Genomic DNA, 18,765 nt, shown 5'->3' on the forward strand with positions numbered 1-18,765 from the left:
GGCAATACTGTTACTTGAGATGCAATTACCAGGCCACTTGCAAGATTCCCAGTCTAGAAAGTGATGGTGTGTGTGTGTGTGTGTGTGTGTGTGTGTGTGTGTGTCTGAGCGGCTGGTCGATACAGTATGTGCATAACCGCGTCTTATGTTTTGCAGGCTAAATTGGATTCTTTGCTGGAGAAGAGTTAATTTAGAATATGTCCAAGATGCAAATGATTGATGTGACTATATCTTTACAAATGCAGGTCTGGGACAAGGTGGTGGTAGGGAGGGTGATATTGCAACCGTGCATGAAAAATAGCAGCTTTTGTAAAAAACAGCATTCCTGCGTTGCTACAAATGCACTGTGGTCGGCAGTTTACGCGCTCATTTAGCGGCAAAAACAACTTGCGGCGTTTGAATGTGCGCTTCTCCTTTGCTAAGCTTATGTTGTATGTGATCAGTTAAATAAGAGTCATAGGAGGGATTTAATGGACCAATTTAGCGTTGGGATGCTACAAAAGAGAGGGAGCACAGATTGGAATGAGCATCAGTGTAAACATTTGATAAGCTTTTCGCCGGGGGCTAATGCTACGCCGCGTTATTATTGGTACCAAAATAGAAGTCGCTGCTGCCACGAGGAGGCGAGATGAACGGGGTATTTCGGCGAGGCAAGTGGCTTTCTGCGGGATATATTCCTCAAGTGAGAGGACGTTACTATTGTACGACAAATAATCACCTCGAATCTCCTAATTAATCACGTCTGCCTCCGATGAGCAGCACTTGGAAGAAGAGACCCGCACCCGCTGCAAAGACGGAGGAAGTGCACACTGAATAAAGCTGCACGGAGTGCGAGCGTAGCATGCATAATAAATGTATGACAAAACAATACCCCAGGCGCCCCGGTATTAATGATATGCAGCCGACTCATTATTAAAGTTCCAAAACAGCTCCTGGAGTAACACAGATGGAGTCAATTAAGCAATGAGCATGCTCGCTCGGCTGCCGTTTCATCTCCTTGTCTTTTATCTCCCTCATATTACTCCATGGATGTAATTATTACAGCGAGTATGTTTCTGCTCCCAACATAATGCCCACTGTTAATAACTCCTGCTTGTGCTTGTAATTTTGAATAATGCATCACTTGATAAATAGAGCAAATTTGTTTTCGGCTTGGTTAAACCTTTTAAAACAGCAAAGCCAGCATGGTTGTATTGGTGTTGCTATGGTAACTGCAATGCAACGCTTGGATCAATATACTGTACACATGCTATACCAGTGGTCTGCAACCCGTGGCTCTGCTGTTCGCCTATGGATTGTTGGTATCCAATTTGCAATGAAAGCGCTGGTTAGAGAGACACTTTTTTGATATCTTTAAGTGCATATTGCAGTATTTTTCTTATTTTGTGTTTCATCACAGTAAAAGCAGCACAATGTGTTCACTCATGACAAAAGATGTGACCTGACATTAGTTGGAGGGAAAGGGCGCTGCCTCTATCGGTATCGGAAACGAAGTGCTGGACAATATCGGTATATTGGTAAGAAAGCCAATATCGAGCATCACTGCGATACAGCTACTGTATATATAACCGGCAGATCATCATCTTAAGGCTCAACCAAACCAATTTCTAGAAAAACAGAAGACAATTCAAACCACAAGTACAGCAGTCCCTCGTTTATCACAGTTAATTGGTTAGTGACCTGCTCGTGATAACTGAATTTCCATGAAGTAGGAAGTGACTTCGGGGGTTCAGAGTTGAGTTTCAGCTTGGCATGGGTTGCAGCCGCGACATTAGCCCGTGTTTGTTTTAGGGATTTTTAGTAGGGATTATTGAGCCTGTTGTGAAATAATTCAAACCTGCAATAAAAGTATGTTGTTTCGGCCTCAAGCGTGATGCTTGTGTGTCTCACCGAACATTACCGTAACAGGACTAACACCTATTGACCAGTGTAGAACACTTTGTATCTCCACATCGTCTTTAAGTGCATCTTCTGAATGCCTCATATTTGTATTTTAGTTCATTTAGCCATTTTAATGCTTGAAGATGATTAATATAGGCACAAAAACATGTAAAATTTACTTCAATATGCACATTTTAAACTCCTAATATGTCATATTCAACAACCAAACTGCATGATTTATGATTAATTAATAGATTTTTTTAAAGCGGCAAAGTGGTGAGAGCTGTACTTAAATGGGCAAATTTTAAAAACAAGCAAGCAGGCCGAGACCAGCGTATGTCATGAATAAATTCATAAAACAAATCACTAATGCAACAAATTTAGCCCTTCCACCAGTATCATTACAAGTATCATTCCTCTATACCGCTCCAACTTACTGAACAAGCAGCTTCGTTTCCTCATATCCCGTAGCAAGTGTGTACATTTTCCCATCGAGAGTAACAATCCAAGCCTCCATTTTACATGGATACTGAGATTATCCACGTAGACCTTGTTGATGCAAAGAAAATGTCATTTTTGGGGGGTATGTCATTTTCTAGCACGCCTCTCAATCCCCGGGTTTAAGAGGTTAAGGATTACAACGCGCTAAAATGTTTTTCTTCTTGCGTGTGTTTTCCTCACAGAGACCTGATGCCTTCGACGCTGGAGGGGCAGATCACCATGGAGAAGACCCCCAGTTACTTCGTGACCAACCATGCCCCCAAGCGCATCCACACCATGGCCAGGGACATCAAGCTTATTATTGTGGTGCGAAATCCCGTCACCAGAGCCATTTCGGACTACACACAGACTCTGTCTAAGAAACCCGAGATCCCAACCTTCGAGGTGCTAGCCTTTAAGAACCGGACTCTGGGTCTTATAGATGCCTCGTGGAGCGCTTTACGCATCGGGATATACGCGCTGCACCTGGAGAGCTGGATGCAATACTTCCCTCTGTCCCAAATGCACTTTGTCAGCGGGGAGCGGCTCATCGTAGACCCGGCGGGCGAAATGGCCAAAGTCCAGGACTTCTTGGGCCTCAAGAGGATTGTCACGGACAAACACTTTTATTTCAATAAAACTAAAGGCTTCCCGTGTCTGAAGAAGCCTGAGGACAGCAGCACTCCGAGATGCCTGGGCAAATCCAAAGGGAGGACTCACCCCAAAATCGAGCCAGACGTGATTCGGCGGCTGCACAAGTTCTACAAGCCCTTTAACATGATGTTCTACCAAATGACGGGACAAAACTTTCAGTGGGAGCTGGGGGAGGACGGGATATCTCCAGGTGCTCTGGTCTAGCAGAGCGATGAAGACACACCAGCAGCCTTCTACTAAAAAAAAAAAAAAAAAAAAAAAAGAAAGAAAGGAAAAAAAAACCCACTAAACACTCCTGTTCTGTTCTGGTTTTCAGAGGGGACGCATCACTCAATCACATCTGTGTCCATTAGCTCGCTCTCCTTTCAGAACTAATGTTGTTGACAATGGCAGATCATTATTGTACATATGAAAACATAAAATATATTTATATTTGTGAAAAGGAGATGATTTGTTTCTTTTCCAAGAATGAAGATGAATTTTCTTCAACAACATCCTGATCTCTCTCACTCACACACACACACACACACACACACACACACACACACACAAAGAAGTTATTAAGTGTCAAGGCAAAAATGCAATATTTATAATAAACAACAACAAATACTAATGTAGGGATGTAAAGTCACAAGCCAACACATTTCAGGGTATTTTTTTTGTCGATGCAAGACCCCGTTATTTTTCAGTAATGTCAACCCAGCTGCTCTTTGAGGTAGCCTAGGTCGAAAAACGCACGAGAAGTTAAATGTCTTTTTTACTAACACAGAGAGATTATTGCAGGGGAACCTCGGTTTTTGTCAATAAAACCAAAACGTACAAAAACAAAAGCAATTTTTTCCCCAAATGTGTAACACGACTGGTTAAACGGCAACCTACCAGAAAAGTCATTCATAGCTGTCTTCATCTTCCTCCTCAGCACTAAAACCACTGAAGTCGTCTTCTTCCGTGTCAGAATTGAACAGCCTCATAATTCCTTCGCCACACACTCGAGGCAAATTAGCCCTTGAGCTTGTGCTGTCCTCTTCATCAAGCAGGAGTACAGCCTTTTGAAAACCCGTTGGTGATAGTGGATTTTTGTATGAGATGTCGCAAGATTAGAATGTGACCATAAATTAGCCGCATCACTGTATAAGCCGTAGGATTCAAAGTGTGAGAAAAAAAGGAGCAGCTTCTACACCAGAAACGATGGTAAATGTGGTAACAGTGTCAAAGCACTTTGAGTACCTTGAAAGTACAAAAGCACCATACAAGTGAAAGTCCATTTACTTTACTTTTGCGGAATGCTACAGTACGATACAGGGCAATGTTTATTAAGTTTATTGCGTGCAATGCTGACCAAAAGCCGAGAGTGCACGTAAACCAAGGCGAAATTGTAGCAAAAAGCGAATTATACGAAAACAGAGGTTTGGCTGTAATTATTAGTATGCTCTTTTCGAAAGAGAAGAAAGGGAGCCCTACTTAATTTGACTGTGCTTTTACACTTGAATGTAGCTGAGGTCAAACATTGAACACATTTATTTTCAGTGTGATGCCTGTGGCCACCTTATTTAAACCTCCAGAGATTTCAATTCAACCCCAATGCAAGAACCAAAGCGATTTTGAAAGCTATCACACGAGATGGCAAAAGGTCATGAAATTAGCTGTCTCCTGTCCACAAGTCCAACTTATTTCTACTTAAAGTATCCTTACCTTCTTGTGTTCTACTCTTTGCAGCCATGACAGCCTACGCTCTCGGTTCCATCCTGCAAAAGAAAGGCTTATAAGAGTTTTATGATGAAGACTAACCCTTTCACACATCCAACGACCTTGTTGTTTACCAAAGTGTTAATGCACGCGCTATTCTTGCCGCTCCGCACTCATTAGCTTCGCCCATACTGAGTAGGAGAGGGCTGATGTATCGTGAGCATTAGCTGATAATTGGAGTCTTTCTGCATAGTCGACATTAGCATACTGATGACCGCGCACGAGATGCGACGCGAGGCAAAACTACAAATTGACGTTCTCCTTTAGTAACTCTGTGTGGATGTGATTGTTGAGAGACGCCAAACGCCACAAAATGCACTTGAGGGATGATCTCATTCCAACATACGCACTGTGAAAATATGCCCCCTAGTGGCTGATAGCTGTTGGACCTCAATGAATTTCCGTCGAATGTGAACATAAAAAAAGTTGTCTGGCGATATGCTGAAGGCTAGTGAGAATACCAACTACAAACCACTTTTAAAATTTGACGATACAACTACACACTGAGAAGATGTAGCGGTTTATCTCAGCAACACTTTCCATAGAGAACAGTTGGGAGAAATGATGACGTTAAGGATAACTGATACATTTTTCCACACAGTCGCCCGTTTTCTCGAAAGCCCCGTTTCTGTCAAGCAGTACTGGTTGCTTCAGTCGGTTATATTTCTAAATTCTGGGAGGATTTCCATTGTAAACATCCAAACATATCCCAACTTTTCAGCATGCTTTCATTGGGGTACCAACGCATGGTTTGCTTCAGCGACGTGCTGTCAGGGGAGGCAGGTGAGACTAACAAATAACATAAAATAAATACAGTGGAACCTTTGTTAATTCATTCCAGAAGGTTCAACTCTAACCGAAAAAGACGTCAACCGAATACATTTTCTCCCATAAGACATCATGTAAATCCAATTAATCTGTTCTAAAAAGCCAAAAATGTAAACAAACACGTTTTTATAGTTTTACAATTACAGTTTTACATGCAGAAAACAATTCAGAATGCATATAAATCCATATAAATGATGAATGAAGGGGATAAATCAACTTTTAAGGTCACTTACCGTCGTTGAAGACATGATTCTTGACGTGACTGAAAACAGGAAGGTGGTGGTGGCTGATCTCGCTGCCACATAGTGTCTTTGGGAACAGTCACGTCTTCAATGAAGGTAAAATTAACCTTAAATGTTGGTTTGTCCCTATCATTCATCAGTTATTTGCATTTAAAATTGTTAAGCATGTAAAACCATAAGTAAATGCTAATAATGCATAAATGCTGATGACATAGACATGCTGACCTCCGGTTCCGGTTACCATTTTGTTCAGCTAGGATGCTAACAAGGAAGGATGTTTTGTGATTTAAAAAAAAAAAAAAAAAAACATTAAAACACAGTTGGTCTCGGGCATAAGACAAGACACGTGCCATATTGCATGCTAACCTGAGTATGCACGCAAACCGAGGCATGTGGCGTCATTTTTGTTATGTTAACCAAAAAACATGCTAACAGAGGTTCCACTGTATTACGATTTGTGCGTTGAACTGTGTTATGAATGTATTTCCTGTAAGATTCTCAGTCATTTTTAACATTTTTCTGCAGTAAAAATTGCTGAAATTCCACATTTCCTGATCAGCGTTGCAGGAGAACATTTTTTATACACAATGACATTCTAAAACCTGTGAAATGTCTGTATTTTTGCTAATCAGACAATAAAACACACGGAAATGTCATGCGGGAGGGCGCTGCAGTACTATCCACGTGCGTGAGCTGGAAGGTGCTTGTCGCCGCCGTCCTTCCATAGAGAGGAAAAGCCAGCGATTTGGGTATTTTTAAAGCTAAACTTCGCAACAAGTCAAACACACTACAGATATGTTTATGCTCTGCTGTGTGAATGAATGAATTTGACTGTCAAGATGGAGGATTATACACCCAAGCTCAACAGAAGACGAGCAGACTATCAGACGTGTTGATGGATAGGCATAGGGCGCATGTACTTCATATGCAAAAAAAAAAAAAAAAGGTAAGACCACAAATGTTTTTCAGTTTATACAAAAATGTATTTGAAAAAGTTTTAAACGTTTTATTTTTCTCGTTATCCTCTTAATGAGCAACCTGTAGTAACATAAAAAATATGGTGGAAAGTTGTAGAGTGCTTATTAACGTGGGTAAAAATGTCACACATTCATCTCAACAAGCCATCCACTATTAAGTGTACCTGACTATTTTGCATCTTTTCAAAAGAGAAAACCGCCTGCTAAACGCCACCGTTCCACCTCGTGACCCTTCTCGAGTCAGAGTGCCGCGTGAGGGTGAAGAGCGCCACCGAAGGGTTTGTTAACAAACATCTGCTGCCACACTCTCCTCTGTCGTTAGAGATTAATGGCTTGTTAAATAAGCTGCTGCTGCTGGAACACTCTGGCAAAGTCAGGGTGTGTTTGCTGTCAAAGGAAGCAAAATACTCTACATGCCACGTTGTTACTTTGCTGTCACCGTGTCCTGGTGCAAACAAAAAGTTCACCATGAGACTTTGCAAATGACAAATGGAACAGCACCCTTCACCAGGGCCCATTAATCCTAATCTCTTGCATGTTGTATACCTTCGTAGATAACATGGAACACTAGTTTTTATGCTTGCATTTTGCCTTTAAGATTCAGCCATTAGTCACTGAAATGTTATGAAAAAATGCTGGAACAGAAAATGAAACAAAAAAACCTCTCTATATGGACACAGACAAAAAATAATGGGTTTTTCCTTGGCCCAAGCCTAAAAATGAGTAATGAGTAAAAAAAAACTATAAACACAGTACAGTCGCCGCATCGCGGTTTGGATTTCGCGGCTTCACTGATGGACGGTTTTTCAAAAAGGTACATAAATAAATAAATCATAAATCATTTTTTTTGCCTAAACTTGGCATTTTCAAGTATATTAATGGCTTAATGAACTAAAATACAAATCTAAGGCATTCAGAAGATGCATTCAAATTGTGATATGTAGTATTCTACACTGGTCACTAGATGTCAGTAATGTTAATTTAATGTTCGCTGTTAGTGAAACGTACAAGAGCCTGACTTGGATCACCAGAGCAACATGCTTTTATTTCAGGTTTGAATTATCTCACAACAGGCACAATAATAGGAAAAGAATAATAATCATCATAATAACAGGGGCTACTATTGCAGCTGTCACCTATGCAGAGCTAAAACTCAACTCTGAACCCCTGACGTCACTTCCTGTCCTCCACACATTCCGAACACATTTATCACAAAACACACAAGCATGAGTTTTATTTATATATACTTATATTTATTTATATGTACTATATTGAGTAATACGAGCATAATGGTGACTATAGGGGTGTTCTTTCATGTCTTGAGGGCTCTAATGTTAAAAACAACAACAAAAAAAACGTATTCAGAAGGTCGTAAACATGTTTCCTATGCTCAAACTATGAAAATATTCCATTCATAAAGAAGGAATCTTACTTTGCAGCAATTCACTTATCATGGTCAGGTCTGGAATCCATTAATCGTGATAAACGAGGGATTACTGTACACGAAAAAAAAGTCAGTGTGCCAGAAAGACAAGACAGGTTATATATTTTGAACTGACTTCTTGTAACACGGAATTGGGTGATGTTCCTGCGCCAATTTTAACGCCTTTGGAGGCCGTATCAGTGCCGTAAATAATATACACCATAAATACATAAAATAATGAAATCCATAACTTCAATAAAATAAGATATAAATAAATAAATACGTCATAACTGGACACTAGCTTCTTCTGCCAGCTGTGTTGACAAGGGATTGTCGATGGTATAAGTCACGTCATAGCGCTGACCTTGTTATGTAGCAAATTCAAAGTTTCGGATCTGATGAGTCAATTTTGACAGACCTGTGTGTGAAAACGTCTTTTTTTTTTTTTTTTTTTTTTTTTACCCTCACACTACGCACCACATCCCTCCCATTTTGGCATTATTGTGCTAAGAAAGGAACGGCAAAGAAGACTTTTACTATGACTTCACTTTCATTACTCTGCATAACTGGCCGCAGGTCCGTTGTCTCTCGGACTTTCATCACCAGAGACAATCAATACGTCCAACGAGTCAATAAATAAGTCGGCCACAGATCACTGGTTGCCACAGCTATGATGCATGACTCAGTTAATCCTGCCAAGGATGGCTGGATCTGCACTGGCTCTCTGCAGACCACTCAGTCACCCTGGGAAGGCTGGCACCGCCACCTACTTACACGGTGCGATTGATTTCCATCAAGGCGAGCGCCACACTGCCCTTTGTAGCGCCAACCTTGAACACTTACGAGCACGAGCCTCCCAAAGTCAACTTCTAACTTCTACTTACAAGGAAAGTGCCTTTTTCGCTGCCCCATCGTTCCTGGACTTTCTCCTTGCAGGATAAATTAGCTCTCACCAAAAATGCTGATCATTTAATCCACTTTTCCACAAATCCACAGCAAAGAGCGGCGTATCTTCAATCAATTTTGTGTCATTCCAGTGCACTTTTTCTGGTCCAAACAAGCAGCATTTGAGTTACGTGACGTAATATCAGCAAAGCTGCCCAGTCATGTCTTTACTTTATGCATATGGTCTGTATCTGCACAACATTTGATCTCAAGACAAAAACACCAGTGTGAACAGTAAGCCAACCGCACCAACGTGTGTATTTTTGGTCCAGACCAGCCACAGAACTACAAAGAAGCCATAAAGAAGCATCCATTTTCCCCTTGTGCACAATGACTTTCATTTGGGAGTTCAAACTTGGATCCAATCTGTCAATAACACACACACACACACACACACACACACACACACACACACACACACTTCTTTTCTTCCTCCAAAGCTACCTCCTACTCGTTTGTTCACAGCCACAGAGTGCTGTGATCCGTCCAGCGAGAGTTACAGTGCATGAAAGGCATGCTAAGTTGTCCTTGAACTGCTCCTCCCAGCGGGGATCACACAGCGTTATGTGGCTCATCAGCGTCCCCGGCACGGCGTTAAGACAACGGCGATGATAAATGAGCATCTCCCGCTCGTCAAACTGTCACCGCCTTCCGTGGCGTCATCCCGAGTGTTGAACTCACATTTTGCCATTTTCTGACGAGCGAGTCATATGGAGCCAATTTCCAGTTTTAAGAATCAAAGACTGATCGAGTGTGGGGGCGGATGGCCACAAGGACTGTGGTTACAAATCCTGGGGCGACAAGCAGTGATGCCAAACTGCTGGAGGCCCGGGCCCGCACTGCCCATGCCCAGCTGGTAAGGGAAGAGCCAGCTCGGTTGGCAGCCTTTAAAATCTCTCATTTCTTGAGTGTGTTCTGCACTGGAGGAATGACTTGATGGAAAAGCCTTATGTTTACAGAAAATAATAGTACTCTAATACTCCATTTGTCCTTCCTGCAGTTGCATGCACTAGACAGATTTTCTAATCCAGTCATCCCTCGTTTATCGCAGTTGATTGGTTTCAGACCCAACCATGGTAAAATGCATTTCTGCGAATTAGGATTCCTTATTCATAAATGGAATATTTTGGTAGTTAGAGCATAGAAAACCTGTTTACAACCTTCTAAATATATAGGACGCAGCAGTGGTATGACACAGCGGCGGCGGTCCACCCTCCCATGCAGCCCACCACCACAGATTCCAAAAAATCCTTGGGAAAACCCTGTTTCTACATGCGTGAGTTTGGAAATGTGTCCTAAAGTGGCCCCGCATCCTTTGATGTTTCAGTATGTGGCCCATTTCATTTGTCATTTTTATTGATTTCATTGTTTTCTGTATGTAAAACTATATATTTTGGGGTGTCTGGAATGAATGAATTGGATTATTAGAACGAAAACAGGTTTAACTGCATTTGGTGTGGAAGGATATTTTTTTGTAGTAACATAAAACATATAAGCATAACATAACAACACAAAGCACCTTTTCTCTCTGTATGATGCTGCTGAAGGGCGTGCAGTAAAGGCACACAATGCGTGTTGTCAGGGACAAATGCTTCGTCGCCTGAATTTATTCCAGTTCGACACTTGAATGTAAAAGTCTCCATTTTCCTCCGCTGATTCAACCCGGTGACATTTAAACATATTCAAGTGTCTTCCTCTCCGACGTGGAAATTATATTCTGAGATGAATTCTATACTCGCTCGGTGGCCAACAATCACCACTTACCTGACAGTAATTCCACCAAACATCTTCAAACCGCTTCCTACGTCAACCGATCGTTTTGCCGCTCCATCTGAGTCATCAGCAGAAGTGATCACTTCGAAGGCGGCGGCCTCCGCACACGCTACAAATGTCCTCTCCACTCTGCACTCCAAGTATCATCACATACGTCTGCACCCTTGAGGTGATGTTCCTTCATCTTACATGCACAACACAAGCGTCGAGTCATCTTAAGTGTCTTTTTGAAATATGCAGAGAGGCAAAATGGCGCCCACATTTTCCCTTCTTTCATTTGTGTTGTTTACGAGGCCTGTTAATCCTTTTTTTTGTTGTTGCCGTGCGCCGCTAATTAACGAGTGCCTAATGCAGGTATTGCAGGCTGTTTACATCCGAATGCCACAATGATGATTTTAAAAGAATTATGACAGCCGACGTGGCCCGGGTGCTCGCTGATATCTAATCACCAATTAAACCGTAATCACTGAGCGATGAGCACGTTGATACTGTAAACCAATAAATTAGGCATACATAATTAATGATATGAAACGGGCACGAAGATTGCGGCGGCTTTTTCTCAAACCTGCAATGCAAGCGAATGATATTAACACATTCATCTTCCTCTGTCCCCTTTTCTTTTATGTAATATGTATGCGTCATCATCATCATCGCTGTCAACAACAGCAGCAGCAGCATGTTTTGCACAAATGAGTTCAATTTATTACGACTGATGTTATTTGTTGCCATTTAATGGCAACCTCAAAAGGTTAAAAGCAACAGTAAGGAAGAATTGCACGTTAGTAAGGTTCCCCCTACATTTGGGAAGTGTACTATACTTATAGTAAATAGAAATAGGCATTAAAAGTAAATACAATCCCATCAGAAGCAAAAGAAGTCAAGTTTACAAGCGCTGCACACAAGTCTTAGCACCAAAGCTAGTTCTCGGACAAGAAAGGTCTCCAGGCTGGCCCGTAGTATCGCCTTGGCTCGGTTCTATTCAGTTTTGGCCAGTCTGCACTTTAGAACAGATCCATCATAACAAAACACGCTAATAAATAAAGGATTTACGCATTTACTTTAACGGTTGGCTTTTACCCAAGAGGAGACTGAGGGCAGCTGCATACAAAGTGGAGACTGGACTATAATACTGCAGTGTCATAATGAGACATGCCAACAAATGATAAAGAACAAGAGTTCTCTGTGTTTACTTTTCGACATGCGGTTAGTGGTGAGGACAGCGCTCTTATCCAAGAGGAGACTGTGGAGTATAATACTGAATCGTCATAAGGAGACACACCAACAAATTATGAAGAATGAAGGTTTCCTGTATTTACTTCTTGCCGCGGTTATTGAGAGGAGACCCCTTTTATCCAAGAGGAGACTGAGGGCCACAAGGAAAATGACCACTGCATGACTGTGGAATATAATACTGCCGAGTTATGTGACTTGCCAACTAATTATGAAGATAGAGGCTTTCCTGTATTTACTTCTCAACATGTGGTTATCAGTAAGGAGAGCTCTTTTATTCAAGAGGAGACTGAAGATAACATCAAAATGGACAACTGCAATCAAAGTGGAGACTGGAGCATAACACTGAAGCGTCACAACGATACAGGCCAACAAATTATGAAGAAAGAGGATTTCCTATATTTACTTCTCAACATGTAGTTACTGGTGAGGAGAGCTCTTTTATCCAAAAGGAGAGTGAGGGCTGCTACATGAAAAGTGGAAACAATGCTGCAGCATCATAACGGGGCACACCAAGAAATTATGAAAAACACGGGTTTCCTATATTTACTTCTCAACATGTGGTTACTGGTGAGGAGAGCTGTTTTATCCAAGAGGAGACTGAGGGCAGCCGCATACAAAGTAGAGACTCAGGAGTATAATACTGAAGCGTCTTAACGAGACATGCCAACAAATTATGAAAAACGAGGGTTTCCTACGTTTACTTCTCGACATGTGGTTATTGAAAAGGTGACCACTTTTATCCTAGAGGAGACTGTGGGCAGCTGTATGCAAAGTGGAGACTGTGGAGTATAATATATAATAATAATCGTCATGATGTTACACGGCAACAAATTATGAAAAACGGAGGTCTCCTGTATTTACTTCTCGATGGGTTTATTGGTAATGGAGATCTTTTATTCAAGAGGAGACTATGGAAAGTAAAAAAAAAAACAAAAAAACACGGACAGCTGCATGCAAAGTGGAGACTGTGTGGTACAATACTGCAGCGTAAAATAGTTGAGAACGAAAGCCTCCAGTATTTACTTGGATGGTTGATAACAGACCCCTTTTATTCAAGGGGATACCGAGGGCTATGAAACACTGGACGGCTGCAGCATAGCGGAGACTGTGGAGTATAATACAGCAGCGTTCACAGCTACGACACAGCAACATTAATGACTTAAGTCATTGCATAAATTTAGGCCATGCAAATCCACAATTAGAAGCTGAACTGTGTCAGGGTTCGAGCTCCACTAAATCAATTCGAAAATGAAACTTTTATGTCACATAATTCAAACGCGTTTGTCTAAAAAAGAAATCATATTCCTGGCCTAGGGGGAAATGTTTGCTCATGCCATAATTTATAGATTGAGAAGCAGATCAAGGTCTTTTGTGTGCATTTAATTGTGCGAGGCGACTACATTATCATTTTAAAGAGTGTGGCTCGTCTGTTTAGATCAGCTCTTTAGGGCTGCGCGATAGCTCCACACATGGCACGTTTGACACTCATAAGGACGCCGTCGATACGGGAATACAAATGAGAGCAAACGTACACAGCGGTGTGGAAATGTGTTGTGTGATAACATCATGAGAGCCACCACAGAATGGCTAATGAGGAACCGACGCCCAAGAAAGAAGGAGCGGAAGACAAAAGCATACGCAAACGGATCGTGTGTTTTCTAATAAAAATCTGACATCTTACTCTGGTCTGAAATCATTTTCTCCAGATTTTCACGGCCATCAGTCGTATTGCTCATCTCCTTCAGGGCCAGAGTCCTGCGGGTGTTTGAACCTCCCTGACATCGTGCAGACAGGCATCTGCTCTTTGTCTACTTGGCACCGAGAGGTGCACATAAACTATGTAGAAAGATCAGACAGAGGTCCCAAAAGCTGGAGGACGCCACTCCTCCAGGATGGAGGGTACAAGCTGGGGGAACCAAAAGCTTTTTCACCAGCCGTTTTTAGAAGACAACTTCAAGACAACTTCAAGGCTTTGTCTTTATGAAAAAGCAGTACCAAAAACCTAATCCTGTTTACTTCCTTGTATACATACACACACCGCCCAAAATGGGACCGCGGCCCGTTGCACAAAACTTGGATAAGGGATTAAACCGGGATATCTTGGTCATCCTGCCTCAACTTATCCATGATCCAGTTGCACAAAAGTGGGATAGTGGAAAGTGGGATATGTCCTGACATAAGTTCCCACGGATAGGTATTCTGTGGAGTTAGCCTGCTCCAGACCAGGCTCAGTCTAGTCCAGGATCTATTTCATCTCACCCCTTAATCTCAGTCAGCACCCACTGTCATTATTTCAACATTTGTCATTATTCATTTCAATTATTGTAGATAAATGATTTTAGATGATGTTGCTATCATTAAATCACTTGCTATAATATACAGTCTCCCACATACGATATATAAAATACACAAATACAAATACAAGATAAGAGTTATAGTCATTTACACAATTTCACTCACATCTGCAGTCAATTTCACCTTCAATTTCAACAGATCCATATATATACACAGTCAAACCTGTCTTAGCAGCCACCTGTATAGAACGGCCACCTGCCTATAGCGGCCGCTGAAAAATCCCCCGCAGAAAATTTACGTGTTATAGGCCCTGTTTATAGCGGCCAGCGGCCACCCATTTTGTATCCCTTGGTCAATATCTGACCGCATATAGCGGCCAAAATGCCGACTCAAGCAGAAGCTTCATGCACGAAAAAGTTTTAAGCAATGAAGCCATCGTGTGTAGATTTAAAATATTATGCTAATTTGGGAAAATAGTTCTAATATATTGTGTGTACTGTACTGACAAGTATTACACACCATTTTGATAATGATGTAGTGCACCACTGCAAAGTACAGCCAGAATAAGAAAAATTGTTCACTGAATACCTGTGTGAGCATTACTATCACATTAAAAGGCAGACTTTGGATGCGGCTCTTGAACTGGATCTCATTAGCTGGTGCAGGTGTGCCAGTGAGTGTACGCTTGCAGCACAAGTAAACAGCAGCATCATGGAGCCTTGATAAGCTCCTCATCTCTGGAAAGGCAAACAATCCTCCACCCTATCAGATTGTTTAACAGAGGGCCATCATGTTAACACCTTTTAATGGTGGAGGGGTTCATCAAGGGTGCGAGAGCTGCAAAAACCCACAATAACAAAAGTGCCAGCGAGAAAATCTGGCAGTGAATCAAGTAATCTCTTTCATCACGTCTGCTACCTTGCCTTACGCGCTTAGCAACAGATTTTAAAGACGCCGCCGCTGCAGAAAGAACTTTTATGCTAACAACCGACAAGGGAAGACAGACCCACAATGCACATTCAAAGTCCAAAAGAATAAGTACAGAAGCAACCTTGAATTCAAATGAGGCCCAAAATGTGTTAAAGTTTAATTTAAAAGAAGTCCAACACCAACAACATACAATTTTAGCTCTTTTAGCAGTAATAGGAAACACTGATTGTATGTATGCTAAAATAAATTGCATAATAATGTAACAAACGTCTTAACGATTACATCTTACTTTCACCAATCTTGCAAAAATGTACCAAAACCATCATTTTTTGGTAAGAAAAATGTATTTGGGCTATTACTGGGAAACGAGTAATTTGCAGTAGATCCCATTTCTGCTTTTAGCTGTGAAACTTCACTTGTGAGGCAGACACTCTCATTTCAAATAATAAATGAATATCAATACATGAATGAAGCCATCTGTAGTGTCTGCTGAGCAATGCAAGTGACTATTAATAAACCAGCTGACGTGTCCTTTGTCGACCGAGGGGAACTTGCTAATAGCTTAGCCTCACAACAGGCACAATATTATCATAATTACCATTTTTGGCTAAAATTTCTTTCAGTTACTCGGAACATGACGTAGAAAAAGTGCGATGCTGATGCGTGTTTCTTGCAGGACTGCAATGGCTGACGACGTCGATGTCTAATTTGCATAGCTGGCCATGACGTGTGGACGCTGTGGGAGACTAAAATTGAGCAAACAAATATGTTTAGAAATACAGATGAACTTTCCTTAGTTGCTTCTGTTTGATGTCATAAGCAAGACTGAGCCGCCTGTGGGGTTTGTACAGACGTTCGTAAGCGAATGAAGTTCAAGGACCTCCTGGCAGGGGGCATGCAGTCAAGGGCTAACAGGCTAACACACGCATTATTTTCCAAATCGATACTTCCACGGCCCGAGGACTAATTTCATTATCAATCCATGCAAGTAATGATCTCATTAATTCACTGTTGATTCATTTTCAGCTGAGTGGATATTAACCTTTTGCGAGTTGTCATTAATTCTCCACCAGAGGTGTGGTGGTGGTGGTGGTGGTGTGACGAGGGGGGCGGGGGAGCGCCACACAACCAACAAACAACAACTCCTGACATTGGCGGAGTTCCTCTGACTTCTCGTGCTCCAATGATCGACGCATCGATCGCCCTCACAAGTGAGCTAATCTCTCATCTCGCACTGGCTGGGCTGTGTAAGTGACAGAGTGAGTGTGAGGGAGTGTGTGATTGTTTGAGGAAGGGTTTTGTGAAGTCATGCATATATTGTGAGGACAATTATCATGCTCTGAATACTTTGCGGAAGGCTAGGAGGGATTAAAGTGCAGCACCTGGCCCCCCCCATATATACTCTCTGAAAAAGGTACAGCAATTTAACATAAGACAGTGGGGTGATCCCCCTCTGTGTGTTGTGTGTGTGTGTGTGTGTGTGTTTATCAGGCAGAACTAAACTTTTGGTGTTGCAGTCACCAGAATTCATGACCGTACAACAACAAAATTCTCAAGTATAGGTTTGGACTAGGGATGTCCGATATTGGCTTTTTTGCCGATACTCAATATACCGATATTGTCCAACTCTCAATTTCCGATACCAACCGATATCTAACATCACATATCTCCTGTCGTGGAAGGATTGGACTGGACAGGACTTATTACGTATTATTATTTATGTATATTGCGCTACAAATTTGACGCGATCTGTTCCGTATTTTAAGTTGATTATGACGTTTTTGCAGAACTGCTGGAAATGTGAATTTCTCTTGGAGGGTAATAAAATATATGCACGTATCTATTTATCCATCTATCGACATCATTGGAAAAATGATTAGACCACCCTTGTTTCTTCAGTTTCTTGCTCATTTTAATGTCTGATACAACTAAAGATTCAAGATTCAAGAGTTTTATTGTCACATGCAGAGTAAAACAGGCAGTTCTACTATGCAATGAAATTCTTATTCTGTTCATTCTCCCAAGAAAAGAAAGAAAACACAAGAAAGAATAAGAACATAAGAAACATAAACACATAAATATACAGTATATACCAATAAATTAAGCAACAACAACAGAAGAGACATTAATACAGATAAATACAAATAAATAAATAAATAAATAAAGTGCTATGAGTGTGTGCGTGTGTTGCGTGCGGCGTGTGCGAGTGCTTCGTTGAGAAGCCTGATGGCCTGTGGGTAAAAGCTGTTTGCCAGCCTTGTGGTCCTGGACTTCAAACTCCTGTAGCGTCTGCCTGACGGTAGGAGTGTGAATAATGAGTGTTGTGGATGTGTGCTGTCCTTGATGAGGTTGTGTGTTCTGCGTAGGACTCTAGATGTATAAATGTCTTGCAGTGAGGGGAGGGCTGCCCCAACAATGTTCTGTGAGGTCTTGATCACCCGCTGGAGTGCCTTCCTATCACGTGTTGTACAGTTACCGTACCAAACAGTGATGGAGGCGGTAAGGACACTTTCGATGGTGCATCTGTAGAAGCAACAAAGGATTGTGGTGGACATGCCAAATTTCCTCAGTCTTCTCAGGAAGTACAGTCTCCTTTGGGACTTCTTCAGAATTTGTTGGGTGTTGTGAGACCAGGTGAGGTTCTCGCTGATGTGTGTGCCAAGGAACTTGAAGGTTTTCACCCTCTCCACGTCAGTCTCATCAATAAACAATAAAAATAAAATAAAGGTACTTTTGTTTGGACGAATAGAACAATGACAACAAAAACAGCTCACAAGAGTTACATTTTTTTGCAGTAAAATGCTGTAGCTACTCATGTATGAACTTATTATCAAGAAAACCATGGAAGTTGCTAGAGATCAGCTCTTAAAATAAACTCTCATGAGCTATATTTGTTATCATTATATTTGTCCAAACAAATGTACCTTTAGTTGTAGCAGGCATTACAATGGAGCAATAAACTGAAGAAACAAGGGTGGTCTAATCATTTTTCCCATGACCACATGTGTGTATGTCGTGGAATTAACACCGCCGCCACGAGTGGCTGCCTTTCAAGCAGCTCCGTTTGTTTATTCAAGCACATTTTTACGTGCCAAGAGACCCGTTGATATCAAAGGAGCAGTCAGAGTCGGGGCTAAGATGAAAGTCAGGAGGCTAGCAAGGAAGTGATTCGAGCCTTCGGTACCTTCTTTTATCATGGGAAACGTGGATTCACTACCGAGCAAGATTGACGAGCTGGCAAGAACGTCAAAACCTTCATGGAGTGCAGCTTATTTGTGCTTCACTGAATGGCTAACAGCCAGCGTCGCGGATGCTAAAGTGAGGAGCTAGCCGACCTCAGTACAGTCAGAGCGTCCAG

General features: G+C 41.7%; 2 protein-coding genes across 2 annotated transcripts in view; both read left to right on the forward strand.

The window, feature by feature from the left end:
* Positions 1–15,054, forward strand: part of hs3st4 (heparan sulfate (glucosamine) 3-O-sulfotransferase 4) — a 116,499-nt gene extending 101,445 nt beyond the window's left edge. The window contains exon 2 of the mRNA XM_054759388.1: positions 2,565–15,054. Within this exon, the coding sequence (XP_054615363.1) occupies positions 2,565–3,219 (655 nt within the window). The 3' untranslated portion in view covers positions 3,220–15,054. The remainder of the gene's footprint in view (positions 1–2,564) is intronic.
* kdm8 (lysine (K)-specific demethylase 8) overlaps positions 1–18,765 on the forward strand; it is a 224,356-nt gene that overhangs the window by 100,205 nt on the left and 105,386 nt on the right. The window lies entirely within an intron of this gene.

Source organism: Dunckerocampus dactyliophorus, chromosome 18 (assembly GCF_027744805.1).
Source record: "Dunckerocampus dactyliophorus isolate RoL2022-P2 chromosome 18, RoL_Ddac_1.1, whole genome shotgun sequence".
Classification (NCBI taxonomy): domain Eukaryota; kingdom Metazoa; phylum Chordata; class Actinopteri; order Syngnathiformes; family Syngnathidae; genus Dunckerocampus; species Dunckerocampus dactyliophorus.